At 43.8% G+C, this 26,979-nt stretch overlaps 1 protein-coding gene across 1 annotated transcript; it reads left to right on the top strand.

The window, feature by feature from the left end:
- The first annotated feature begins 26 nt into the window (after window positions 1–26).
- LASP1 (LIM and SH3 protein 1) lies at window positions 27–26,684 on the top strand. Its single transcript, XM_033917814.1, has 7 exons — window positions 27–248; window positions 12,437–12,531; window positions 18,944–19,028; window positions 19,306–19,413; window positions 20,034–20,187; window positions 20,502–20,602; window positions 22,902–26,684. Exons 1-7 carry the CDS (start codon window positions 180–182, stop codon window positions 23,073–23,075), a joined length of 786 nt encoding a protein of 261 aa, XP_033773705.1. The 5' UTR covers window positions 27–179; the 3' UTR covers window positions 23,076–26,684.
- Window positions 26,685–26,979: the final 295 nt, after the last annotated feature.

Below are 26,979 nucleotides of genomic sequence, written 5' to 3'. Positions count from 1 at the left end.
CCTGTTTCTTTAAGCGCGCTCCCTGCGCTGGGGGCGGGGAGCGCGCCTTGCAGGGTTGGCGTTCTGAGCGGGCCGGCGCCGCGCGCTCCCCTCGCCCTCCTGTGTTTATCCGGAGCACAGAGAGGAAGGAAAAAAAAAATCGGAGGGAGGGAAGCCGGAGCCGCGGGCAGCCCAGCGCCATGAATCCCAGCTGTGCCCGGTGTGGCAAGATTGTCTACCCCACGGAGAAAGTGAACTGCTTGGACAAAGTGAGTAGCCACCCCCCCTGCTTCGGTGGGGCCCAGCGGCGGAGTCCTGCAGCCTGTTTGCTTCCCTTCGCGCTGCTGCCCCGGATATTGTGGCTTTGGCTAGTGCCCCCCCCCCCCCCCCCCCGAGCAAGGCTGAGAACCGGTCGGGGTCTAGATCGTTGCTGTTGCATGCACCTGGGATCCCAGGCAGTCCCTGTCTTCCTCCTAGGCCAGGCTAGACTGCAGGTGCCCGTTGCTACTCGCTACCGGAGCGGGGCCGGGGCCCAGGACTTCCAGGTTGGCCTCCCACCTCCCCCATCCCTTGTCTCGGGGTGCCGAGGCTGCTTTGTAACTTGCAGCTCAAAGAAGGCGCCAAATAGGCAGAAGCACCTCCGCCCCGTCCTCCCTCTCCCGGGCTGCGATCCGTTCTTCTCCCTCCCTCCCGGGCTCCAACCGGACCCTTCTCTCCAGCTTTATGGCTCGGGATCGAAGGGTGGGGGTGGACGACTTGCCCGGGGAACGGCGGTGGGGTGAGTCATGTCGGGGGTTTTCCTTCTCGGTCCCGAGTTGTGATAGAGGAAACCGGGGACTCGGGCGCAGCAAACTGCTAGTCCAGGTAACGTTGAGAGATTTTAGGGCGTGGATCCGGATTGAGACGGACTCGTTGCAAAGTTCCTTGGCCTGAAGGTTAGAGACTCTCCTCCCTCTTCCTGCTCTCGGGTCTCTACGCCCTCCTCCTCCCTCTTCCGCCCCAGAGCCTGCTCTCTCCGTCTCCCTCCTAGACACCTTGGGGGCCCTCCCTTGCTCAGAACGGGCGCTGTTTCGGAGCCCTTCTCTAGCTCGCGGTCATCTTCTCGCAGTTTTCTGTCGTTAACTCATTGGAACAAATTCCCTGTCGTATTTGCAGAGTGGATAATTGCGCGATCTGTACGTACAAGGGTCGAAATGTAACGCTTTACTGCGCTGCCAGCCTGGCACGTCAACGTTCATGTCTTCATGAGAGCCAGGGATGGGGAGGATCCTGCTGGAGACCTTTGAGTTGAGTTCCCATGGCTTTGGATAGGAATTTCAAAAGCCACGCCTCCCAGCTGGCACCAAACAGGACACGCCCTTTTTTTTTAACCTTATTTATTTTAAAATGTAAATGAAGCGAGGCAGTGTTTAAAGGAATGGGGTACGCCCAAAAAAACCTAAGAAAAGCTGCGGAAATGTAGGGCCTCGGGGTACCTTTGTTCTCTCGGAATTGTCATATCTACCTGCCAAAAGCTTCCTAACTGCCCAGTTAACTTTCCTTAGCATATTTAAAAGGCTGTGCTAAGCTGAAGTGGCTCCTGGTGAGGTCAGAGGAGGGGTTTTCCAGGCATTCTGATAGTTGGCCACATCTACTGGGCATCCTAGAGTGATATTTAAAGTGCCGGCGCATCTTTTTTTTTTTTCTAACAGTGGCCTGTGAGAGATGCTGGTAGAGTACATACAGTATATCAAAGCGGTACAGGGAGATGTGTGCCCAGCTCTTGCTGAGAGAGATGTGGCTGCAGCCCAAGGTGGATCATATTACAGAATCATAGTGCATGCTACTGTCTGGGGGTATCGTAATTGTATAGTTCTGTGTCTTGTTTTAAAGTGTCTCCACCCCCGCAAAAACTACTCTTGGACCTCATAAATCACTTGTTTGACGTTTGGTAGGCTCCTAATGCATCTCGGTAAAATTCATTAAGAACTTTGAAGTTAACTAGGAACTAGTTTACAAGACCTTTGGTAGTTTTTAAGAAGGGATGGATCTTGGATAAACAAACTAGATTTCCTTGGCCTAGATTCACTAAACTCGCCGGTCCGGATCGTTGTTGGAGCGATTCGTGGTCGAGTTCTGCTGGGCGACCGATTCACTAAAGAGTCCTCATTTGCATGTGTGGATCAGATTGGACGCACGCCCCACGAATTGCTGCAGAGCGATTGCGACGCACGCGCAGACCATCCTGGTTGGCTGTGGATGCCATCCGCGCTCTCCACACAAGTGAGGTCAAAACAAAGGGGGAGGGGTGGCGTAGGTATGCAGCTCCTGAAAGGAATCAAATGTGTGCAGGCAGAATGGAACAGAACATGCTTTGCAGCCTGACTATGGGTTAAGACCACGGGCTCGCAAAGAGCAGGAGAGTCAGCAAGGACAGTAGCAACTGGTCCTCAGCAGTCGCTTCATTTAGGATCGGCAAACCCAATCGGTGTTCCTACTTCTGGTTTAGTGAATCGATGGCTTCCTACTTCCGTATGGCGTTTCCCCTCATTTGCAAGTGCGGATCGGATCGCAAATTGATCGCACAGCTGTTGAGTCAATTGGGTTGGGAACGATCGCAAAACTATCGGTACATGATCGGTAAGTTTAGTGAATCTAGCCCCTTGTGACTAGAGTAGTAGATCAAGGAGTGACCTAGGTGGATTTTAGTATAGCTGTAAAAACACTGCCTGTACTCAAAACTAACAGTTGTTTATTAATGCAGATCATCCTTACTTAATGACCTATCTGTTTAATGACAACGTGGACTTATGATCAGCTCTTCCACCAAGGGATGTAATTCATTTTTCCAGGGCTCCCACGGGAGTGTGCCTTTCTCTGTTCAGCCACATATCTCTCTCTCGCTCCTGTTGCTGTAGTGCCTCTGCTGGATCAGACCAGGGGTCCATCCTGCCCAGCAGTCTGCTTATGCGGCGGCTCATCAGGTCCAGGACCTGTATCATGATCTCTATCTATACCCTTCTATCCCCTTTTCCTTCAGGAAATCATCCAATCCCTTCTTGAACCCTGATACTGTACCCTGTCCTATCACACCCTCTGGAAGCGCATTCCAGGCATCCACCACCCTTTGGGTGAAGAAGAACTTCCTAGCATTGGTTCTGAATCTGTCCCCTTTTAATTTTTCCGAATGCCCTCTCGTTCTTGTAGTTTTTGAAAGTTTGAAGAATCTGTCCCTCTCCACTTTCTCTATGCCCTTCATGATCTTGTAAGTCTCTATCATGTCCCCTCTGAGTCTCCGCTTTTCCAGGGAAAAGAGCCCCAGTTTCTCTAATCTTTCAGCATACGAAAAAGGTTTTCCATACCTCTTAACAAACACGTTGCTCTTTTCTGAACCCTCTCGAGTATCGCCATATCCTTCTTAAGGTACGGCGACCAATATTGGACGCAGTACTCCAGATGCGGGCGCACCATCGTCCGATACAACGGCAGGATGACCTCTTTTGTTCTGGTTGTAATACCTTTCTTAACAATACCTAGCATTCTATTCGCCTTCTTAGAGGCTGACCTGGAAGTCTTCCCTCTGATGCAAAACATGTCAAAGCAGTGGTGCCCAGGGTGATACTGCTTGTGCTGGGAAAATGAAAGAGGTACGAGGGAAGGGGCTCATGCGTGTGGCGGAAGGAGAAGAGGATGCAGGACAGTTCCCAGGGTGGACCGCCCCTCACTTACTATGCCACTGCGTCAGAGGCTTCCCTACTCGCAAGTAATTGAATTACGTTTTCCTTTACAGAAGGACACTAACGTAACACACATTCAGCAAAGGGGGGTCATACATAGTGTAGTTAGTGACCGTTCCAGAAGAATCCTAGCCTAATATTAATACCACATTAATAAGTATATTTCTAAATTGGCATTTTTCCCACCTTTGGGGCTCATTTTCAAAAAAGACATCCAAAAGACAGCATAAATCAGCACTTGGATATCTTAACTAGTCAAAATGTCCCAAGTGAGCATTCTCAAAACAGACTTTCTTGACATCTTTCTCATCGTTTTGTGTCCAGTGCATCCAAATCTTAGAGGCATGCTTTGGCCGGGCTTAGGATTTGGATGCTCGGCAGGGTTAATCAAACCTTTAAAAAAATGTCCAGGACTTTTTTTTAGATATTTGGAGTTAGACCTGTTTTAAAAGCATCTAAATACTAAAAAGGATTAAGGCATGACCTCCCCTTCCTTATGCCTCTGGTGGTCACTGACTCCCCTCCCACCACCCAAAGATGTGAAAAAACCAGTACTTTCTAGCCTGTATTGCGAGGGGTGCTGAAAAGCAGCTTCAGATAGTAACACACTAACATTTTGATCCCAGAGAGCAGAGGGGCACTCTTAAAGGTTACTGCAGTGAATATCAAGTTAAAAGTACCAGGTACAGATGTTGTTATATCTTATGTTGTATGGTGAGTCCTCCCAAAACTACTGTACCTACATTAAGATGACACAAGCATAAGGGCTATTGTGGTGATGTACAGGTGGGTTCAGTAAGTTTTGTGTAGGTTTTGGAGAGCTCACCATACAATATAACAAGATATAGTGACATCTGTACCTGGGACTTTTAATGTGAAATTTACTACAGTACTTAGAAGAGCCCCTCTGCTATGCTCAGCTGTCTGAACAGTTTGCTAAGAATGCAGGCTGCCTAAATGAAAACTTGCTTTTGTGTGTTTTTTCATGTGGAAGTCTTTATATTCGAGAATGGCCAAAAAAGTTAGATGTAATAAGGACCAAAACGTCTACATAGGTCATTAAAAAAAAAAAAAAATTTGGACATTTTTCTCTACTGGATTTCAGGATGTCTTTCTCAAAACATTAAAACTTGGACATCCTATTGAAAGTGCTCCTCCACTGTTCTGCATAGAAGATTGGTGAGCAAGGTAGCCAGTATGAATTCATAAGAACATAAGAATTACTATACTGGATCCAGAAATTGCCCTAAGATCTAAGGCCATTTTTATGAAAGGGCAAAAGGAACAATTGTTCCAGACCCCTGAATCAAGGGGGCCCCAGCAGCTCCGTTGCCTGTAGGTAAAATTTATTCCTGTCTGAGCTGTCACCTCCCTGTGGGTTCAGCATCTCCATTTCCATTTCTTTCTCCCTCTCCCTCCCGGCCAGCCCCCATTCCTCCAAACTTGTCTTCACTGACCACCAGCGATTTTAAAACAGGCTGCATCTGGCCACCCCAGAGCCCTTACCGCTGTCATTCCTATAGCTTCTGATGCACCTTCTAGTTTTTGTGTGGGCAGGTTGCAGCATTAGAAAAGGCCAACTAGACCGGAGGCCTATCTTAATCACTGCCTACCTCCCAAAGTCAAATTTGGAGGAAAGGAGAAGAAAGGTAGAGATGCTGGTCTTGGGGGTGGTGGGGTGTCTAGGAGGAAAGGAAGAAGGGAAAGCTGGACATACGGAGGGGGAAGGATAGACATACAGGATAATGCTGAACATGGAGGGCCGGGACTCGGAGAGGAGATGCTGGACAAGACAGATAGGGATGCAGAGGAAAGATGTATGGTGGACAGAGAAAAGAAATATCAAATGAATAAGAAACCTTGCAAGGTCCGGAAAAAAAAAAGAAAAAAGTAGTAAAGAGACACCGGAATTAAAGAGAATGAAAAAATAAAATGCTCAGATAACAAAGATATAAAAACAAAGTACATGTATTTCATTTAGAATTCAGTAATTGGAATATTTTGTAAATGTACATACTAATATCTTGCATTTCATTTTCTATTTCTCTAGTATTGCTGCATATTTACAGTCTGACTTTTTTTGAGGTTTCTGGTTTGGTTTTTGCCTCATATTTTTCTTAATATAATATTTAGCTGAAAAGTTACATTCAGATAACGCTAGGCCTGTCCCTGTCTGCAGAGAACTTATATTCGATTTTTGTATCTGGGGCAATTGGAGGGTTGTGGCTTTTCCAAGATCACAAGGATTTGAACAGGGCTTCTTTGGTTGTCAACCCACTAGGCTACTCCTCCGCTGGGGTCCCTTAGTTTTGTATTTGTTGAGGGTCTGCTTGTGTTTGCACTTGTGACCAAGGTGCAGTATTCTGCTACTATATAATATCCGAGTAGAAAATCTGGTAGCAGTCCCATTTATTCTCTTTTGTTCTCTTGGTGGTGTATTGGTGTTTTGGAGCCTGGCATAATATTTACAATGACTTTTCATGAAAAAGGTTGTTCTCTTTTGAGTCTGGGGAATTAGTGCTGTTATGGTATGGTAAGGTTCTGAGTGTGGGTCTTTTTTGTTTTGTTTTTTTTTAAATTTGTGTATAGTGTTTGATGTGTGTGTGTGTTGGACTTACTAAGCTGATGATAATTTTAGTTTGTATCAGGCAGGGTTTTAGATCCTGCAAAATGTTCTATGTGTTGAAGTGGTCCTTGCTGACTTGTCTGATCAGGTTTAAATGATGAAACATTGCCTCTTAAAGGAACTTTTAAATACAGATGAATTGTTTTAATTGATTTGTATGTGGTTTTGGTGCTGGTAAGTGCTTCAAGTAATTGACTTTAAAATATGTTTAAAATCAATTTTTAGGGCACATGAAAGTATTGGTAGCGAATAAGTAGCTATCAGCTTCCTTAGACCTCAGTCCCTTCATCACCAATCCAGATTTATACCCCAAATGCACCACAAGATAAACTTCTCTCACTGGGATGGTAAATATCCATTTTTGGGGGGATAGGTTACCCTTGGCATCTGTGTACTCTGGTCCTGCATCTCCTTCCTCCCCTGTATTTGAGGTTCAGTGCTGCTGCTTAAGCCCTGCTGCCGATGGCTCTGCTGGTCCCAGCCCTTCTGATGTAAACTTCTGTTTCTGAGGAGTACAACTGGCAGAACCATCAGCGGTGCAGTATAAAGTAGCTCTATGCTTAGTCATGTGAACAAATTAGGACACCCCATGAAATATTCAGTTATTTCTTAAGAAATGTTTACATATCAATGTCAAATCCTTTTTTTTTATATTTATCTCTGGAAAAGAAAGTGATGTAATTGCAGGTAAACAACAAAATTTTCCTTGATTTACTCATGAAACAAAAGATATCCACAAAAATATGTATTTGAACTGAGGAATAGATTAGGACACCCTAATAGTTAGTGTTTCCCCCCTTTGACTGAAATAACTGAGGTGAGATGCATCTACCAGTCTTTACCATTGGTTTGAGGAAAGTTTGGCAGAATTCTTTCAGCTGTGAGATGTTTGAGGGGTTTCTTGCATGTTCAGCCCATTTCAAATCACCCCACAGCATCTCAATGGGATTAAGATCAGGTCTTTGACTTGGCCACTCCAGGACTCTCCATTTCTTCCTTGGTGGATTTACTGGTATGTTTTAGGTCATTGTCATGTTTTAGGGTCCAGTTCCGCTTCAGCTTTAATGGTCTCGCATGTTCCTCAAGCACCCTCCGATACATGGTAGAATTCACAGTGGATTCTATGACGGTGAGCTGGCCAGGTCCTGCTGCAGCAAAGCATCCCCAGACCGTGACACTTCTATCTCCATGCTTCACAGTTGGTATGAGGTTTTTTTCCTGGAATGCTGTATTTGGTGTATGCCAAACATATCCTCTTTTCTGGTATCCAAATAATTCAATTTTAGACTCGTATGTCCATAGAACACTATTCCAGAAGTCCTAGTGTTTGTCTACATTCTCTCTGGCAAACTTCAGCCTGGCCTCGATGTTTCTCTTAGAGAGCAAAGGTTTCTTCCTTGCAAACCCATGCAAGTTAAATTTGTGCAGATTGTAGAGGAATGCACTTCTTTTAGCATCTTGCAGTTTGCTCTGGGGGTCAACTTTGACCAGTTGTTTTGGAAGGTCCTCGACTTGTACACTGTTTACTGGACCGTGGAATGGCTGTCAGATTCTTTCGAGATCTGTTTAAATCCTTTACCAGACTTATAAGCTGCTACAATCTTCTTTCTGAAGGCTTCAGACAGCTCTTTTGATCTCACCATGGTGTTCACACTCGCCGCAGCAGTCATGAGCACACCAAACTAAATGTCTAAGGTTTAAGTAGGGCAAACCTCCTTCAAAATGCTGAGGAACGATGTTCTAATCATGTGCACCTGATGTGGTACACCTGTGTGTGATTTGAGCCACTTGTGGGAGGATATGTGGAAGTGTCCTAATTTATTCCTCAGTTAGAATATACATTTTTGTGGATATCTTTGTTTCATGAGTAAATCAAGGAAAAATTTTGTATTTACCTGTAATTATATCACTTTCTTTTCCAGAGATAAGTCTTTTTTTTTAAATTTTGACATCAATATGTGAACATTTAAGAAAGAACTGATGGGTTGTCCTAATTTTTTCACATGACTGTATATTCCACTTTTTTTTTTTTTGTTGGGGGGTGTGAGGAAATGGCTTAGATGGCAGGGGACTAGAGAAGCTGAGCCACTGGACCGGGAGGAGTGGCATCTACAAAAGTTTGCCCAATCCGCCATAGGTGGCCAATCCAGGACACAGTGAATTACAGAATTGCAAAAAAGTAGCTAGATTATGTATAGTTTACCCCCAGAGATAAGTTTTTTTTACTTTCTCCAAGTCTGTCTTAATAATGGTTTATGGATTTTTCTTCCAAGAGTTTAGCCAAGCATCTTAAAACATGGATATAGTAACTGCTTTGTACTACATCCTTGGACAATGACTTGCAGAGTTTGACCATATTGCATGAAAAAATATTTCCCATGTAATTTCAGTCAAATGCACAATGACTCTTGGAAAATATGCACATGTCCATGCACTGTTGGGAAAGAGTGTGCAGAAAGAAACCTTGTCCATAAAAAGAAAAGTTCAGACAAGGGGGCATTATGGGAAGCCGAAGAGGAAAATGTTCAAAAGGAATAAAAGAAAATACTTTTTTCACAGAGGTGATAGATGACTGGTTCAGGCTTTTAAGTGGAGGTTATAGAAACTAAAATAGTGGCAGAAACAAATGGGACCGGCACATGTGACAGCACAGTGAGCAAGTTCAAGGGGGGGGAAACCTAATAATCCACACTGACACCTTCTGTAGCTGACTGCTTGTGTTTAAAAGGGCACTGCACCCCTCGTATAATTTATAGAACTAAAAAAGTCAATCTTACTGATGATACTGGTACTTCTTTTTCGGTCCAAAGCTTACTGTTTATCACAGTTGTTGTGTTTTGTTTTTTTAAGAAATGCTGAGATCCAGGTTAGAGAATGACACGGTGACAAAATTCATCACCGTTCCCGTCCCCGCGGATAACCGCGGGAAACTATCTTCATGTCGTTCTTTAAGGAGAGAGGGAAGAATCAGAGCATGAATGGCCACAACCACTGACCCACAAGCTTTGCTTTGAAGAATGCTGGTGTAGAATGACAGTCTCTGGTATCCAGAGCAGATATTGTGATGTCATAATGCCTCATTCCACCAGTGCCTAAGAGCCAATCACATCAGTGATGTCACAATGGCTTCATTATCCTTGGCTCACATAAGAATCAGAGTATGAATGGCCACAACCACTGACCCTCAAGCTTTGCTTTGAAGAATGCTGGTGTAGAAGGACTGAGGTTGAAATAGACACTAGAAAATGACATGGGATTATTTCCCGCGGTTATCCGCGGGGACGGGAACGGTGATGAATTTTGTCACCGTGTCATTCTCTAATCCAGGTTCATCCTGTCCCTGAAATCCTTGATGGCACTCTGAACGTTCCTCTATCCTCACTGAGTCTGTTGCTATTAAATGTGCATAGCCAATGCTTTCCTTTACCTTATCACCTTTGTGTTCTGCTCTGGTTTACCTCTTGAACTAGTCATAAATGTAGATGGGTCTTTTCCTCTAAATGTGCTGATTTCAGTTTCTACCTTTATTTAATGGAATTTTACATAGGGATTATGTTGCTTTAGCAGATGACATCCACTTTGAGGAACATGAGGGGTGCTTGCTGAACATAAGAATAGCCATACTGGCTCAGACCAATGGTCCATCTAGTCCAGTTTCTTGTTTCCAACAATGGCCAGTCCAGGTCATAAGTACCTGGCAGAAAACCAAATAGTAGCAACATCCATGCTACCAGTCCCAGGGCTAGCAGCGGCTTCCCCCATGCCTGTCTCAATAGCAGATTATATACTTTTTCTCTAGATCTTGTCCAAACCTTTTTTTTTTTTAAACCTAGCTATGCTAACTGTTATTACAACATTCTATGACAACAAGTTCTAGAGTTTAACTATTCATTGAATGAAAACGTTTTCTCCCACTTTTTTTGAAGGTATTTCCATGTAACTTCATTGTCTCCTGGCCTTCATAATTTTTGAAAGGGTAAAAAAAAAAATCAATTCACTCTTACCCATTTTATACCACTCAGGATTCTGTAGACCTGTCCCCCCTTAGCTTTCTCTCTTCCAAGCTGAAGAGCCCTAACCTCTTTAGCCTTTCCTCAAACGAGAGGATTGCTTGCAATTGAAAGCATCATGCTCTTTCAAATCTGCATGTGCTGGCCCCTTTTCCTTTGCTCATGTGAGGTTCCTCATGGCCAGTGCTGGCTAGTTTCTGATCTGTCATTAAAATAACCTGAAATGCCACAGGAGATGAAGTTCTTAGGCTACAATCCACCCCAGCTCTGGTAGCATATGCTTTTGACTCCTGACAGCTGTCACAGAAAGGATGAGGTGGAGTTGATGGCCTGATGACATCTTAGATTGTGTTTTGGCAAAGATTCATCGACAAAACCTTCGCCTTCCAGGCGGCCAAGCTGAACCCTTGGCTAGCCCAAATGATGCTAGAGGCCCCGACCTACCTAGACTTCAGAAAACTTCTCAAAACACACCTCTTCCGCGAACAAGACCCTTAGTCCTTACTCCCCGCATACACTCCAACCTCCCCCACCCCCACCTCCCTCTCCCCCCCCCTCTTCTGGTTTCCCACTCCCTCCATTTTATCTTCTAACCCAACTATGATAAACCTGTGCTAAAACTACTTTGCCTCCTTCCGCGCTACCTGCAATTCCGACAAAATTTTTGTAAATCCGGGTTCAGACCGGATCCTAATGTAACGGATGTAAACCGCCTAGAACTCTTTGGGTATGGCGGGATATAAGAACCTAATAATAATAATAATAATAATAAAACCATGTTATGAGATTTGTACAACTGCAAATAGTTTCCCAATTGGGAAAAAACTGATAAGGACGTGCAAGGTTCATCTGATGATACTCATATTTATTTCCCATGTCAAGTCTTGGAATAAATTTAACATCAGTTATTTCCCTTTTCTGTCGAGCAGTGGAATTTATCCTTTGCTTTCCAGCTCTTTACTTTTTTTTTTTTTTGAGATGTTCCTTTCCATCAAGGGTTGCTGTATTCCCAGTGTTGATCCAAGGCTGAAGCCTCGCTCGGTGATGTGGGCCGGAGTTTTCCCAGCTCCAGGTCTCTGGCTGAAGCCTTAGAAACATAGAGTATGATGGCAGAAAAGGGCCGACTGCCCAACAAGTCTGCCCACTCAAGAACCCTCCCTCCCTCGAGATTCCATCTATTAAGCATTCCTCTTGAGCGACCCCACCTGTCTGTCCCATTGTCCCTTGAAGTCTAGTGTGTTACTGGCCTCGACTACCTGACGTGGAAGACTATTCCATTGATCAATTACTCTTTCGGTGAAGAAGTATTTCCTGGTGTCCCCATGAAACCCCCCCCCTGAGTTTTAGCGGATGCCTTCTTGTCGCCATGGGACCCGTAGGAAAAAAGATTTCATCCTCCACCTCAATGCGGCCCGTGAAGTATTTGAATGTTTCTATCATGTCCCCCCTTTCTCTGCGTTCTTCTAGAGAATATAAGCGAAGTCTGCTCAGGCGTTCTTCAAATGGGAGATCTTTAAGTCCTGAGACCATCCTAGTGGCCATTCGCTGAATCGACTCCATCCTCTTCACGTCCTTTTATATAATGTGGCCTCCAAAACTGAACACAGTACTCCAGGTGAGGTCTCACCATGGATCTGTATAACGGCACTATGACTTAAGGCTTTCAGCTGATAAAGCTCCTTCTGATGCAACCCAGCATTTGTCTTGCCTTTGTTGAAGCTTTCTCCACCTGATTGGCCGCTTTCAAATCTTCCCGGATGATTACTCCCAAGTACCATTCTGCTACAGTTCTTGTTAGGTTTTCACCATTCAGTGTGTATGTTCTGCATGGATTTCCGCTACCAAGCCTTTTGGCCTATGAGTTAACAGAGTTTTATGGGTGTTCCTGGCCATGTAAAAGTGAGATTGGAAGGAATCCCGTACAGGGTCTACAACTTTTTTTCTCTCTTTTGTGAGCTACCCATACCCCCCCAAATGTGACACAATATTGAATGCACATCCCAAGTTAGAGGGAGTCTGCAGGGGCAGAAATGATATTTTTCAGTGGTGACAAGATAACATACTGTATGCTATTGTTAAGTTCCTTTTTAAATCTTCTTTTCTAGTTCTGGCACAAGGCATGTTTCCATTGTGAGATCTGCAAAATGACCTTGAACATGAAGAACTATAAGGGTTATGATAAGAAACCATACTGCAATGCGTAAGTCCATTTTATCCTTTGTCCATCGATCTGTCTCTGGAGTGCAGTAGGACTTCTGATGGTTTCCCCCTTGATCCTTGGTGTTTTGTCTCTCTTGTCTGTCTGCCTGCCTCCCTCATTCCATGAAAGATAGAAGCATGTTCCTCTATCCTTGAAAAACAGAGGTGTAGCCTAGTGGTTAGTTCAATGGGACTGGGACTGTAAATCAAGGGACACGGGTTCAAATCCCATTGTAACTCTTTTTTTTTTGTAAATGTATGTAAATGGTCCCTCCAGGAACAGAAAAATCCCTACTGTCCCTGAATATACAGTATACCATTTCAGGCTTGCAGCTTTAGGGTACAGTAAGTATTTTTCTGTTCTTGGGAGAAAGCCCCAGGACAGAAAAAAATAAGACTTACATTGGGATTTGAACCTATGTCTCTTGGTTTTTTCTAGGACAAGTAGGATGTCAGCCACATATTGGTGATGACATCGGATGCTGTCTAATAGCTTGGAGTGTTTTGGTTTTTTTAAAATCCTTCTGAATACTTACAGTAGATACCCTTGCCCAGGGGCGAGTCCAACCAAACCCACTTCCCGACTCAGTCTAGTTTATCCACACTTCCAAGTGAACGGTTTTCATTATTCTCCTTTTATTTTACAAAAAATGCTTCTTACCTGTTTATTAAATACACTCTCGCCTGCCTTTTTCTTTTTCTACAGAGTAACCAAATTGAGATTACCTATCTATCAAGGACTGATCTTCACATCGGGCTGAAATCAACAGAGGGGCTGGGTGTGGTGGCCTTACGCCTCTTGGTTCTCCTGTCGGGCCACTGCAGGGTGTCTTTGGGCTGAAATCAACAGAGGGGCTGGGTGTGGTGGCCTTACGCCTCTTGGTTCTCCTCTCGGGCCACTGCAGGGTGTCTTTGGGCTGAAATCAACAGAGAGGCTGGGTGTGATGGCCTTGTGCCTCCCGATTTCCCCTCTGAGGCCACTGTACAGCACTGGACTGGATTTTCAGCAGGCCTTACTCGCTACCCTACATGGATTGCTGTTGAAAAGACAGCCTTCTGCACAGGCACTAAGGTTGCGGGCCCCACTAACCTTCAGCGCTGAGACTCCTAGTGCTGACCACTGCTATTGAGGACCATGGTTGCCACCCCTTCTTTACATTTTGCTATCATAGAAATCAAAACAGTAGTTGTCAGTAAGAACCGCAGGGAAAACAAAAATAGTATTCTGTAAAACGAGACCTAACAAGGGCCTAATTCTCAAGCCACACATCCTGCTCAATATAATTACTGCAGAAAATTGCATCCTAAAAAAAACCCAATGCTGCTGTACATAGGAGAAAGCACAACTCTGGCATATAATTTCCTGATCAGATAGTGTCTCTTCATGGTATTGATTGCTGCTCATACTGACAGGGTTCTTTCCTTACGAACCCATTTGTCCATTACTAAGTTCACCCCTCTGCAAGTTGAGTGCATATTACAACAGCCCCTAAAGAGGGGGGTTGGGGTTCCTAATTCCTAAATCCTGGCCACTAACGCCAACTCTTTTGGATTAGTTGGAACTGGCCAGGAATCCTGCAGTGCAGACATAAGGGGGAGGGGCTAATTGGAGGGGAGAAGTAGTGTAAATAGTTAGTGCAGAAGCCTGAGTACCTAGGGGAACTGGGCTTTATTTCCACTGTAGCTCCTTGTGACTCTGGGCAAGCCACTTAATCCTCTATTGCTCCAGATACAAAATAAGTACCTGTATATAATATGTAAACCACTTTGATTGTTACCACAGAAAGGTGGTGTATCAAATCCCATTCCCTTCCTAACTTTCTGGTTAGAAAGGAGAGTGAAAGCTTTCTTGATAAACCACTTCTCCTTTCTATACATCCTTGGCCTCGCTTGTGGGCTTATCTTAAAAACAAAACAACTCCACCCTCCCCTCCCCCCCCCAAAAAAAAATCTCTTATTCTGCTGCATGTAGGACTTTTTTAATTTAACCAGAATGCCAGGGTTTTAAGACCTACTTTACCTAAGGATCAAAACCAGTCGCTGGTCTACTGAAATAGCCTGAGCCAGCCTGCACACCAGCTCTATGCTACGCTCTACTTCCATTTAATTGGAGGTTGTTTTACCACAGCCTCTGGCACAAATCCAGAGCTCCTCTTCATCAGAATTAAATTTGTGATCAAGTACCTTTCCCCAGGAAACAAGTCAAACAGGGGCTCAACTGCGAGTCCACAGTCTTCAAATCAAGGGTGTATGGGGGACAGATTTTGGAAAATAAAATCACATGTTGACACCATCCAGTGCCGCATTCACACTGAAGCTAACTGGATCAGCTCTAAATCAATGTACTAAAGCTGACCAATGCCAAGGCAGTTTCATTTGGCCCAGCATTCAAATTACACACTACAACTTCTTAGCTCTTGTGTACTGGATAACCCAACTCATTTTAAATTTGTATCAATCGTACAAGAAGATTATGACAATGATCATGTTAGTACAGCAACTAGGCAACAGAACAGCCACTTTTGAATACAGTAACAACCCGGCCATTATAAAATAACTCCTCCTCACCAACGTGTAACCTTTCAAGACCACTGCAACCACATATTACACCCTTTCAGAGCTCTTTGGTCCTCTGAGCTCCTTTACAATCCTCCTACACTCATGACATTTCTCATCTGGATTGTCCTCATACTGATGTAGTATGGGCATTCTGAATCGCCTGTTCCGGCAATCATCTTTGCTGGTTATTGTCATGCAGACTACACATCTATAGTTTTCCTGTTCCATGTCTTAATATAATACTACATGGCAGTGGTCATTATACAGACTGGGAGTCATTATTTCTGTGGTCTTTCCCCCTTTTTGGCACATGTTCATGGCTACTGTGGTTTAGTGTTCATATATTTAAAGACCTGTCAGTTGACATCATATTGTACTTATTTCACCTCTATTATAGACCCTCTTGACATTTAGTGGCCAACAAACCTGGTCTCCTCCACTTCTCTTTCGCCTCCTGCAACACTGAATTGCGCCAGACCCTCCTACCTCAGCACATCAAGGGCCGTAAGGACCAAAATCCTCTTGGGAACTTTGCAGTCACCTATATGTGGCTTATGCATCCTGCTTGTCCTAGGAGAAAGTGAAGTTACTTACCTGTAACGGGAATTCTCTGTGAACAGCAGGATAAGCTGGCCACACAAACCACCCACCTCCCCTTGATGGAGGATCTGAGCTAGGTAGGGATTGACTGAGTCAGGAAGTGGGTTTGGCTGGACTCGCCCAGCAGGGATATCTACTGCAAATACTCAAGAGAGATTTAAAAAAAATATTTGAGCTATTGGAGAGCATTTCTTTCTAATGGGAGAGTCCTATGACATCACCAATATGTAGCTGACTTATCCTGCTGTCCACAGAGAATGCCCATTACAGGTAAGTAACTTCGCTTTATAGTCCACTGCACCAGCTACTAGGCTACTTCTCTGACCTGCCTGGTGCTTTGTTCAGAATGGCCATAATACCTGCAGCTAACGGTCTATTTTTTTTTTTTCCTTTAGTTTCATTTTCAGGGGACAGAAACCACTGGGGGATTAAGGAGGGGTCATGCCTTAATCTCCAAACCAATCAGAGTAGACCAACAAATTCAAGATAAAAGTGTTGCTTGATGTGTCCATGTTTTACCTTCAAAAAGGCTGCATCAGGGGCTGAGCTACTGGGGACTGAAAGCTCTTTCCTTAAATGTTAATGTTATTGCTAAAGCAACTATACTATAAAACCCCAAAAGATACAAGTAGTAAGCAAAATGGCAATATATATAACCGGGAGGTTGTGTTTGAGGGGGAAAAAAACCTATAAAGGACTACAATATAATACTAAATAGTGATATGAATCCTCAGTGTGGAATAATGAGGTATAAGAAGTCCCAAAAGCCCCATTGATACATATTGCTAAAGCAACAACAGCAGTTCTTCAGAGCAGTACTCCTCCTCCTTGATCAGCTGAAAATGCTTTTCTCTTCAGTTTGCTAGTCTGCTCTGCTTGTCTTAATCCTTCCAGTTGTCAACTTCTCAGAGCACCTTTTTGTAACTTGGGACGTGACTGAAATAGAAAAAATGTTTGTCTCTTTAGACATGGACGTTTCTTCCCATTTGTTTGTCCCACCCAAAATATGCCCACAACATTTCTTTGCAGTGTGAAATGTTCAAATTCTGATGCTCCAAAATCAGGGTTTGGATGTTTTTTTATCAGATGGAAGAGGTGAGTATTTTTTAAAGACATTTTGAAGTGTTCCATCTGCAAAGTCTCAGCAGAATTCAGTGAGTTCCTTTCCCAGAGAGATTATAATTTGTGTTGAGCAAATAGGAGTGTGACAGTGACAGAAGCAAGAGGAACCCAGATTTCCAGGTTCCTAGTTCATGAAACTAACCACTTCAGTGGCTTCTATCCCAGATGGCATGCAGAGTTGCAAAAAAAGGTGGGATAGTTTGAGAGGGTGAGAACTTACTGTGGTTGAGTGACAACTGCTAGAAGCTTTGGGCAAACTGCTTGTAAGAAGCACTTTTCTGGTGTTATTGATACTTATCAAGTGAATTATGAAATATAGCCATTATCTGCCTCTTTATTTCATGATGCTGAAGTGTTGCTCTTGAGCCAGCTAATCGCTAGAGCTACTTAAAGTCAAATGAGTATAGCACGCTGGAGGGGTGGCGTGGAACTCCTGGGTTTTCCATGTGAAAGAGGGCCTGATTTATAATGCTCCCTTTTTGGCCTTATAAGGAGCTAAAAGGGAGGATCTGCCATTCTTCAGTGACAGAAGTCTTGGTTAACCCAAAAAAATTTCTAGACATTCCTGGAATTCCATGGAAGGCATTCCACTCTGACATTTTCCTTTCCTCCTCTCTCTTTTTTTTTTTTTTTTCTGCCAATACCCAGTCACATAATTTCTCATTTCCTGTTCCCAGATGTGGTGTCCCCTCCCACAATGCACTGAGATCATGTGCTGGGCTCTCTGCCTAGTTTTGGCATTGTGAAGGTACAAGGCCTGCCGAGCTTTATCCTCTTGAACAGTGCGGGAGGAAGTCACAGAGCCCGGGATGAGGAAAGAACACGACTACTTGTTACAAACAAAGCCCTCTTGTCTTGCTTTTGGCGCTTTACCAGCTTGTCTCTCTAGAAAAAACTGGGAAGATGTTCTTCCTTCCTCTGTGTCTGACCTTGCCGAGTATGGCTTCCTGGTCCTTTGCTGGATGGACACACACATGCAGACATAGTTGTTTGATGCTTATACAATTGGGTTCCCCCCCCCAGTGAAGTATCTCCTGTAGACAGAGTATGGGGAAGCAGCTGATATGTACAACAGGGGTATTGGGGGAAGAACAAAGCAGTGTTTGGTTGTGCTGGTGTGTAAAGAGTGAGTTTATGGCTGACAAGTAATGGTGTGCTTATTTAGCCCCTCTCACGTCCCTCCCCACTGGCTCTCCACCTCTTCTGCTTTCAGCATCATGTAGCAATGAGATTCGGATCTGTTCACAGGAAGAAACAACATGACGCTGTATTCTGGGAAAGTGTCCAGGGGGCTTTTCCACCCCACCCCTTCCTACAGGAGAGTTGCTGCTTGCAGATGCTTTGCATTTCTCTTGTTCGTAGCAAACCCCCTCTTTGTCTCTATGTAAATGTGGTTGGATGAGGGCTAAAGCGTAGTTTATTGTGGTGGGGGGCATATGATATAAAGCTGAACAAGCAACTTCTGCTTTGTAAGTTGGAAAGAGGAGAGGACCTTTATTCTTTCTGACTGGGGGGAGGAGATGTGGAGGATGCTCTGGTAGTGAGGGCAGGGAAGAGCGGTGGTATATTTCAGTTCTTTCTGTTCCCTCCTCCCCACAGTGAAACAGTAGTTGCTGTGGGTTTGCTCTGCAAGCACATGCGGCTGGGTGCAGAAAGGAGGCTCCTGGTGACTGTTAGGGGGAGTTGTTCGTCTTGTTGGGCAGACTGCTGCCTTGCTTGATCTAGGGATAGTTCATTAGTTCAGCTAGTGTAAAATTTTGATTGCATGCTGATATCTGAAGGCTGTCATGTTCAGTCTCGCTTTCTCCTCCACTGTCTTTTTTTTTGTTTTGTTTTTTTTTGTTGACTGAGGTCTGTGTATGACTATTGAACATTTTTCTCACCTATATAATGCATGTGGGTGTTTGGTATCTTATACTTTTTTTTTAACTTAATTCATGCGTTCCCCCCCCCCCTTTTCATGTCTGTCCTTGTGTTTCTGAGATGGGGAAGAGTTTCTTTTGTGGTGCTAGATGGTTTCAGGAATGAATGCCACAAGGAAAGCCCTGGGGAATTCAGTGCAGCTAGAAACTTGGAGGAGTCTTGGAATATGATGGGGATGGCTAAAAAATAGTTTTGTCTGTGTATTTCAGGCACTATCCGAAGCAGTCATTTACTATGGTAGCAGACACCCCAGAAAACCTTCGCCTGAAGCAACAGAGCGAGCTGCAAAGCCAGGTCAGAAGAAACCACAAACTGGAAGCATTGAAGACCTTTTACTTTTCTGCCCCTCCAAAAAAAAAAAAATAAAAATTGATGAATATCCTATCGAGCTTCAGACATGGCAGAGAACTCTCTGTGGTTTTATGGGTTCTGGTTGGCCCTTGGGCTCTGTAGGTCCTGGTTATGCTGCCCCTCTAATAGATTAATAAATGAACCTTAAAACGCCAAAGGATGTCTCTAGAAGCATTGTATAGCTCTTATAAGAAAAGTGTTCATGTTCTGTCTTTGCCAGATTCGCTACAAGGAGGAGTTTGAGAAGAACAAGGGAAAAGGATTCAGTGTGGTGGCTGACACGCCAGAGCTGCAGAGAATTAAGAAGACACAGGACCAGATTAGTAACGTATGTCTGTATTGTACAGTATGCTGTGCCCTTCCTAGCAGGTAGCTGCCTGCACTAGGCCTTGCAGATGGCATCTGTGGACAAGCCTGACCTTTTAGAGCTGTGGCTTAGCTGCTGTTTGCAGGCTTGGTGTTTTTAAATTTAATCTTATTGTATGTGTGGGTCTTCTTCTGTGGTTAATGCTCTCAATAAACCACTAGAGGTTCTGATATCATTTCCTGCAGACCCTTTCCTGCACTGTCTTATTTTAAGTCTGACCTTTGTAATTTTGTCTTTTTTTTTTTTTAGCTCTTGATCTTTCTCTATGTTTTATGAACTGCCTAGATGTTTAAATTAGATTTATACATTTATTTAAAAAAATCATGTACAACCCCAGCACCCCAAAAAATGCATCACTTTCCATGTAGAAAGTCCTTTGCCCCTGTGAAGTGTGTATATAGGGGATTGACTTGGCTATCTCCTAAGCTGGATATGAAGCATAAGGGTTAGGGAAGGGTGTTGACACTCTTCCTGGTTCATGAAAAGCTTGCAACCTCACAATGGGGTTCTTGAGCCGCCTCTCTTGGTCCAGCTCCCTTTTATCAATAAGAATGTCTCTGTTTTTCCATCTTGTGCCTTAGATAAAATACCATGAAGAATTTGAAAGGAGCCGAATGGGTTCAGTCACCATTGAAGGTAGTGAGACAGAGCGCAGAAACTCCCAAGACACCAGCAACTACCGTGGGCCCTCGGAGCAGCCATCCGCACAGCATCATAGCCTGCATAGCGCCCCTGGTAACTATCAGCCCATGTGATCAGTGTGAAGAATTTCTTTAGGTATGTCTGGCTATTGCCTGAGAACTGTTACGTGCAGTAGCACACACATACACACTCTCTCTCTCTCTCTCTCTTCCCTTCCCACTCTTCAGACTTGCACAGCTGGACACTCCTTTCCCTTTACAACTGTTTGAAAAAAAAAAAATCTGCTTCATCTTTTGAAGAGCATACAGACCACCTTGACAAGAACTGGAGTGAACAATGCCTGAAAGAAGTGAAAGTAGACGATGAAAGGTGAATAGGTCACATTGTTCATTGTTTTTCTTTTCCAGCTTATCACCATCAGCAGCCGCAGCAGCAGGTGAAGCAATCCTATGGTTACCACGATCAGCAGGCTCCTGCTTCCACCCAGCGCAGTGCTCCCGCAGGAGGGGTAAGTATCAATTCTATTTGGGAGACCTGAGAAACTCACCTAACACCCTACTGTTTGTCCGCTTGATTAGATTGTAAGCTATACTGAGCAGGGACTGTCTCTTGAATGTTTAATGTAGTGGAATGCAGTGCAGGTACTAGTAAATAGTGAAAGGATACAAAAATAGTCCCATTTGTATTGGGTGCTACTGAAGATTTAAAAGCAAAATTATCCAAGTGTTGCTGGCATATGATTTTATTTATAATCCATACAACAACACACACATAATAGAGCTTCACAAACATTTCAAACATCATACAAAAGTAAAAGTACCAATCACTGCACCTATGCCAAAGTCAAAAAAGTGTCGTTTTCACAATTAAATTTGGATGTCTTTAAGAAATTGTCAAAACGACATACTGTAATACAAGGGCAAATCAGAAATGAAAGGCAATTGTTAAATTACTTGATAACAAGAACAAAGCTAGCAAAATGCAGCATATGTACTCGTACATTGCCTGTTGGATAGTTTGTCCACGCACAGTGAAGCACTCGGTCTTTAGTTGTGTGGCAACCTCGAGGTCGGAAACATGGATGCTCCGTTGCAAGATTGCAATTTTGAAGAACACGCAGTAGTGCACTTTCTTTGGGTAGAGGGAGTGAGACCTGTGGAAGTTCGCTGTCTGATATTGACACAGTATTGTCATAGCACCATGAATCAATGGAAGGTTTATGTGTGGGAAGATGACAGTTGTTCTGGTCACCCATCAACATTGTGCACACAAGAGCACATTGACAGGACGGATGCCTTGATTAGAGAAGACCGACAGATAACGGTGTCTCAATTGGCTGCAAATTTGGATATCGGTTATGGATCTGCATTTTCAATAATGCATGATGATTTGGGTATAGGAAAATCTGTGCACAGTGGGTTCTCAACCAGCTTACTGATCTGCACAAGCAACAGCGTATGGAGGTTTTGACCCAGTTCCTGAGACAGCATGAAGACCTGAGTATTCTGGAGAGAATTGTCACTGGTGACGAGACATGGGGTGTATCTCTGCAACCCAGAGAGCAAAAGACAAAGCATGATGATATAAAGGAAGCGGTGCTCACCTGGCTTTGGGAGCAGGTGAAAAACTTCTCTGCAGGAATGCAGAAGCTAGTTGAATGACCCAACAAATGCTTCTTCTTGTATGGGGATTATGTGGAAAAGTGATATGATCAATTGCTCATAGTTACTTCCATTAAAGTTGTTAAATATATTTTGCCTTTACTTTTTGATTTACCCTCATATTGCACCTTATGAGTTCTATAAGGATGATCCCAGACGTACTCTTAAATTTCATCAAGATTCTTTGGCATAGGATTGAGGTTCATTCTAGAGAATGACATGAGGGCACACAGGAACTCAATTTCCTCATCCCATCCCGCTAGTTACATAAGGTACATAAGAACTGCCATCTCCAGAACAGACCTTCAGTCCATCAAGTCCAGCAATCCGCACACGCGGAGGCCCAGCCAGGTGTACACCTGGCGTAATTTTAGTCACCCATATCCCTCTATGCCTCTTGTAAGGAGATGTGTATCTAGTTTGCTTTTAAATTCTAGGACGGTGGATTCCACAATACTCTCCTCTGGAAGAGCATTCCAGGTGTCCACCACTCGCTGCATGAAGCAGAACTTCCTGATATTTGTCCTGGACTTGTCCCTACCCAGCTTCAGTCCATGTCCTCTTGTCCGTGTCACATTGGACATTGTAAATAACTTATTTTCCTTTCAGTATTTTGAAAGTCTCGATCATATCCCCTCGCAGTCTCCTCTTCCCAAGGGAGAACAATCCTAGTCTCCTAAGTCGTTCCTCGTATTCCAAGTTCTCCATACCTTTTACCAGCTTCGTTGCTCGTCTCTGCACCCTCTCTAGCAGTTTTATATCCTTCTTTAGGTTGGGAGACCAATGTTGGACACAGTATTCCAAATGTGGTCTGACCATTGCTCTATAAAGCGGCATTATAACCCTCTCCGATCTACTTGTGTTATTGTTCTGCCCCATTCCTGTAAGCTCTGCCTTAACCACACAAGCCTCAAATACTTTTACGATTTTAAAGTGTTCAAGGCTTGTGCAGATGAGGACAGAGCTTGCAGGAATGGGGCAGGGACAGAAATAGAATTTGATGGGAAAATGAGTTCCTGCAGGGACGGGGAAAAATTTATCCCTCTGTCATTCTCTAGTTCGTTCCTGTCATGGTTCCAAATGTATTTGTTCAGCACATTTCATTACCTCTCAGTGACACTTATTTTCTCCCTTCATCTCCTCCAGAAGCGATTCCGAGCTGTATATGATTACAAGGCAGCAGATGAGGATGAGGTCTCCTTCCAGGACGGGGACATTATTAGTAATGTGCAACAGATTGATGAGGGCTGGATGTATGGTACTGTGGAACGCACCGGTGACACTGGCATGCTGCCTGCCAACTATGTGGAAACCATCTAATTGCAAGCCTGCTGCCAAGTGAAACCAAATCGCCAGAAGCATCCTTCCAGTGTTCCCACTGGGAGGGGCTCCTTATTCCAAAGGGGCCCCCCTCACTGGGAGAAAGGGACTTCTGCCATTCCAAAGGGGGATACCATTCATTCCAGCAGAGATTCTTCTCCCTCCCTCCTCCATGGGGCAAGGCGCTTTCATCCATTCCAGGGGGGTAGAATTTCTCTCCCTTCCTCTATGAGGCAAGGGGCTTTCATCCATTCCAATGGGGGGGAGCTTCTCTCCCTTTCTCCATAGGGCAAGGGGCTTTTATCCATTCCAATGGGGCTTTCTCCCCTTCCAATGGGGGGGGAGCTTCTCTCCCTTTCTCCATAGGGCAAGGGGCTTTTATCCATTCCAATGGGGCTTTCTCCCCTTCTTTCTATGGGGTGAGGGGCTCCCATAATTCCATTGGGTTCCTCCCTTACGAAGAAAGGGACATCTACTATTCCAGTGCGGTCTGTTTGTCATTCCAATAGGGCTCTTCTTCCCTTCCATGGGGTGAGGGGCTTTAGTCATTCCAACCCCACTTTCTGTTTCAGTATTTGGGCCTAATAGAAAAATGTTTTCCACTTTGTTTGCCAATTTAGCTTTTTAGCTCTTTTTATCTGTGTTTTGTAATGTCCATATATATATATAATTGTGGGGATCTGTCTGAGCGCTCTGCAGGCTTGCATATGCACTTCATGATAAATAACCTGGTAACCTGAGACAAAACCCTCCCACTGAAGGGCCAGGGCTGAAGATCTGTGGATTCAAGTGACTAATCTATAGAAAGATCAGATTTTGGCATTTTTTTTTCCACAGGATTTTCTTGTAAATTCTCAGATTTAGCCTTTTGAGGGTTTCTAAATTTGTCCATTTATTCCAGTTATTCTAAAATTTCTGACAAATGAATTCAGTGAAGAAGGTTTAGTTTAAGTTCTGTAAAAAACAATATCACTTTTTCCATAATGGAAATAATCTTGGGATTTCCCCCCCCCCCCTCTGCTTTCCGTTATGGCTTCACTTGGGTTCAGTCAAGGCTCCCCAGAATTTTGCCTTTTAATCCGCAATGCTCTGCTGCTGTGGTGGATGTATTTTTACTCCACATGTGGCAGCTCTGCAGAGATCTTCAGATACTTTCCACTCCCACCCCACCCCACCCCACCCCACTTCTGTGAGGATGGATTTTCTCTTGGGTTACATTTTTTTGTTTTCCTCTTTGTTTTCAAAGACTATGATTTAAGAATATTAAAATCAAAACTTATTAAATAAAAATTAGTTAACTATAACGATTTATTTCAACTGTCTTTTTAAATGTCCTTCTTGCTTAATTTTCTGTCATGACTGATTTAATTTGTGCTATTGTGTGTTGTGTTTCCAGAGACATCCCTTTCCCCAGTCTGGTGCAGTCCTGGGCCACAAGAAAGGGTGAAATCTAGTCCAGCAGGCTGTAGACTCTGGGGCATATATTTTGAAGCTGAAGGGGCAAGTCTAGGGCACTGGTATAAAGCACAGAGAAATAATCTTCAGTATGTTGTGCCAGTAAGGAGGTCAAGTGTAGGGTTCTGTGTCTTTATATCAAGTTATCTGCTTATGGAAGGGCAGGGCAAGAATTGCTGATAATCGTTTTTCGGAAAATCAGTTTTTGGGAGTGGATTTATTTTTTGCTTAATGAATTGGGTTGGTCTGATCCACTTTTGTCTAGTCCAGATTCTTTATCACTGCTTGTCTTGTTGAAGTCTGGAACCCGATCAAGTACTTTTTTTTGTTGTGAATTGATCAAAAAAGAGACAATTGCAGTAGATAAATCAAGGAAACTACAGAAATGTGAAGACTGTTGGAAAGCTAAAAAGTATTGTAGAATCTGTAGTTTTGTTGCATTTAAATTCTCTGCTCTGCTGCCACTCCCAGGTTATTTTGAAGGAGTGGTGATGGCTAAGGTCATTTTTCAGGATAACTTAGCTCTTTGTTCACAGCCAACTCTTAGGCTTTTTTGTGGTTGGGACAGCCTTGATGGCCAGTGCCTCGCTCTTAGCCCTACTTCACTGCTTCAGCCCATTTCTGTTTCTGCAGCCTCCAGCCCTCTTTGGGCTGCTGGGGAAAAGGAAGAGAAGATAAAGCCTTACTTTGGTGCCTGCTAATTGGGCAACAGTATGGTGCCGTTTGCTTCAAATAAATAAAAACTATAAAGTCATATGCTATTATACTGCTTTTCCTTCCTCCTCATCACTTGCTAGCCGAGATAGGGGTCAGGTTCCACATAAGAATACATTTTCGTAGGGGCAGGAGAGAAATTGTGTTGTTTGATCTCATCTATATTTGGAGGGGCGAGGGTTATTTGGCCTCCTGGATGGGCAACATTTGCCCTTTATGAGGATTTCTGGAAAGCTGGGCACATTAGTTTTCTGCCCTTCTTAAGCAAAATAAAAAGCCAAGAAGTTAGAAATCATGCCAGTGACAGAGGCTAGGACAGCTCAGCCTGGCAAGGTGGATCTTGCATTAGCCAAACCCCTTTTGGTGCTAAAAATAAGTTATACCACCCCAGTATCTAGCAGTGGAGAAGGGAATTGGTAGGAGGTGTAGGGCCAATTTGACAAAAGTTGAACCATGCCTGCCTTTGCCCTGTTGCATCTGTGGACTTACCATTGTGACTCCTCTTAAATGATGTGCTGAGGGCCTAAACCAGCTGACCGCCTCCCCTGGTGACATTAATTCCATCACCCACACTTAAAACCTGGTGTCTTCCTGTGTGTTGGGGGGGGGGGGGGGGCAATAGTTTTCTATGTCATCTTTTCAGTCCAGAGATGAGCACTATAGGGCAAATTCTATAACAAGTGCCCAAACGTTAGGCGCAGATATAGGCACTGTTCAGCGTGATTCAAGTAAAATTGAGTGCTTTTTAGTGAATCACGCTGAGTGGCACCTATTTTGGAGGTGCCCATTAAATTAGGCCAGCTCTAGGCACAACTAAAAGTTAGGCACCCATGCGAGCTTAAGAGCAGTGATACTGTAATAAGGTGCCTAATGCGTAGCCACACCCACACCTAACAAGCATAGCGCCCTATTTTTTAGAAGGCCACCTAAATTTTTAGAGGCGCCTTGTACAGAAACGCATTTTCTTGATAGGCGCCTATGTGCAATCTGTGCTGATTAAAAAGCTTAATTGTGCTTGTTATTCAATTTAGATAGGCGACTATCTAGTTGGGCGCCTCCGAAATAGGTGCCTACCTAGACGCTGGCTACAGAATTTGGGCCTGAATCTTTTACCTGTTGCACTCTTTCAGGCTCTCTTGCTACTTTCCTCTGTAGCATGAAAAAGTACACAGTTTGTCTAATAAAAGAAAGAGAAAATGGGTTGCAGGCATTGAATGGGCCGTGTTGCCACCCATTCCGCCTACATTTGTATCTGCAGTGCATTGTTGTCATTTTTTGTGTGATGTCCAGGTACAACGTTATTTCCCCCTGTATTGAAACATCTGGAATTAATTGTTTTCTCACCTTTTTAAGTGGAAAACAAATTGTTGGAACCACAAACCACAACTTAATTACTCTTGGTTTATGCAAAATTTAAATAAAAATATAATTTTTACTCTCTTTGCTTCCTGCTTTAATTATCTGTCTGCTTGTGAAAACTAGTTTCATAACAGGTACCTTGGTTAACATAGTACATAGATGCGTATATTGTACTTATTTTATAAAGGAAATGTACAGTATATGCCTTTTTTATAAATTTACTCCAGGGAAAGCAGGTGTAAGTATTTACATCAGGCAGATGTAATTGTGTATGTGTGTATATATGTACCAGAAATAACTGATGCTTATATGTGATCTGTCCATAGTCCCTAAACTATGGTAGAATTCTCTTTTTTACATAAGGTTACCAAGACTA

This window comes from Geotrypetes seraphini, chromosome 13 (assembly GCF_902459505.1).
Source record: "Geotrypetes seraphini chromosome 13, aGeoSer1.1, whole genome shotgun sequence".
NCBI classification, from domain to species: Eukaryota; Metazoa; Chordata; class Amphibia; order Gymnophiona; family Dermophiidae; genus Geotrypetes; species Geotrypetes seraphini.
This window is presented reverse-complemented; position numbering and strand designations above follow the sequence as displayed.

What these genes read in the sequence shown, in the direction of transcription:
- LASP1 (XM_033917814.1), top strand. Translation starts at nt 180, where the DNA reads ATGAATCCCAGCTGTGCCCGGTGTGGCAAGATTGTCTACCCCACGGAG. An exon ending in AAGAAACCATACTGCAATGC is followed by an intron (nt 12,532 to 18,943) that starts GTAAGTCCATTT and finishes TGTGTATTTCAG; the next exon opens with GCACTATCCGAAGCAGTCAT. An exon ending in GCAGTGCTCCCGCAGGAGGG is followed by an intron (nt 20,603 to 22,901) that starts GTAAGTATCAAT and finishes CATCTCCTCCAG; the next exon opens with AAGCGATTCCGAGCTGTATA.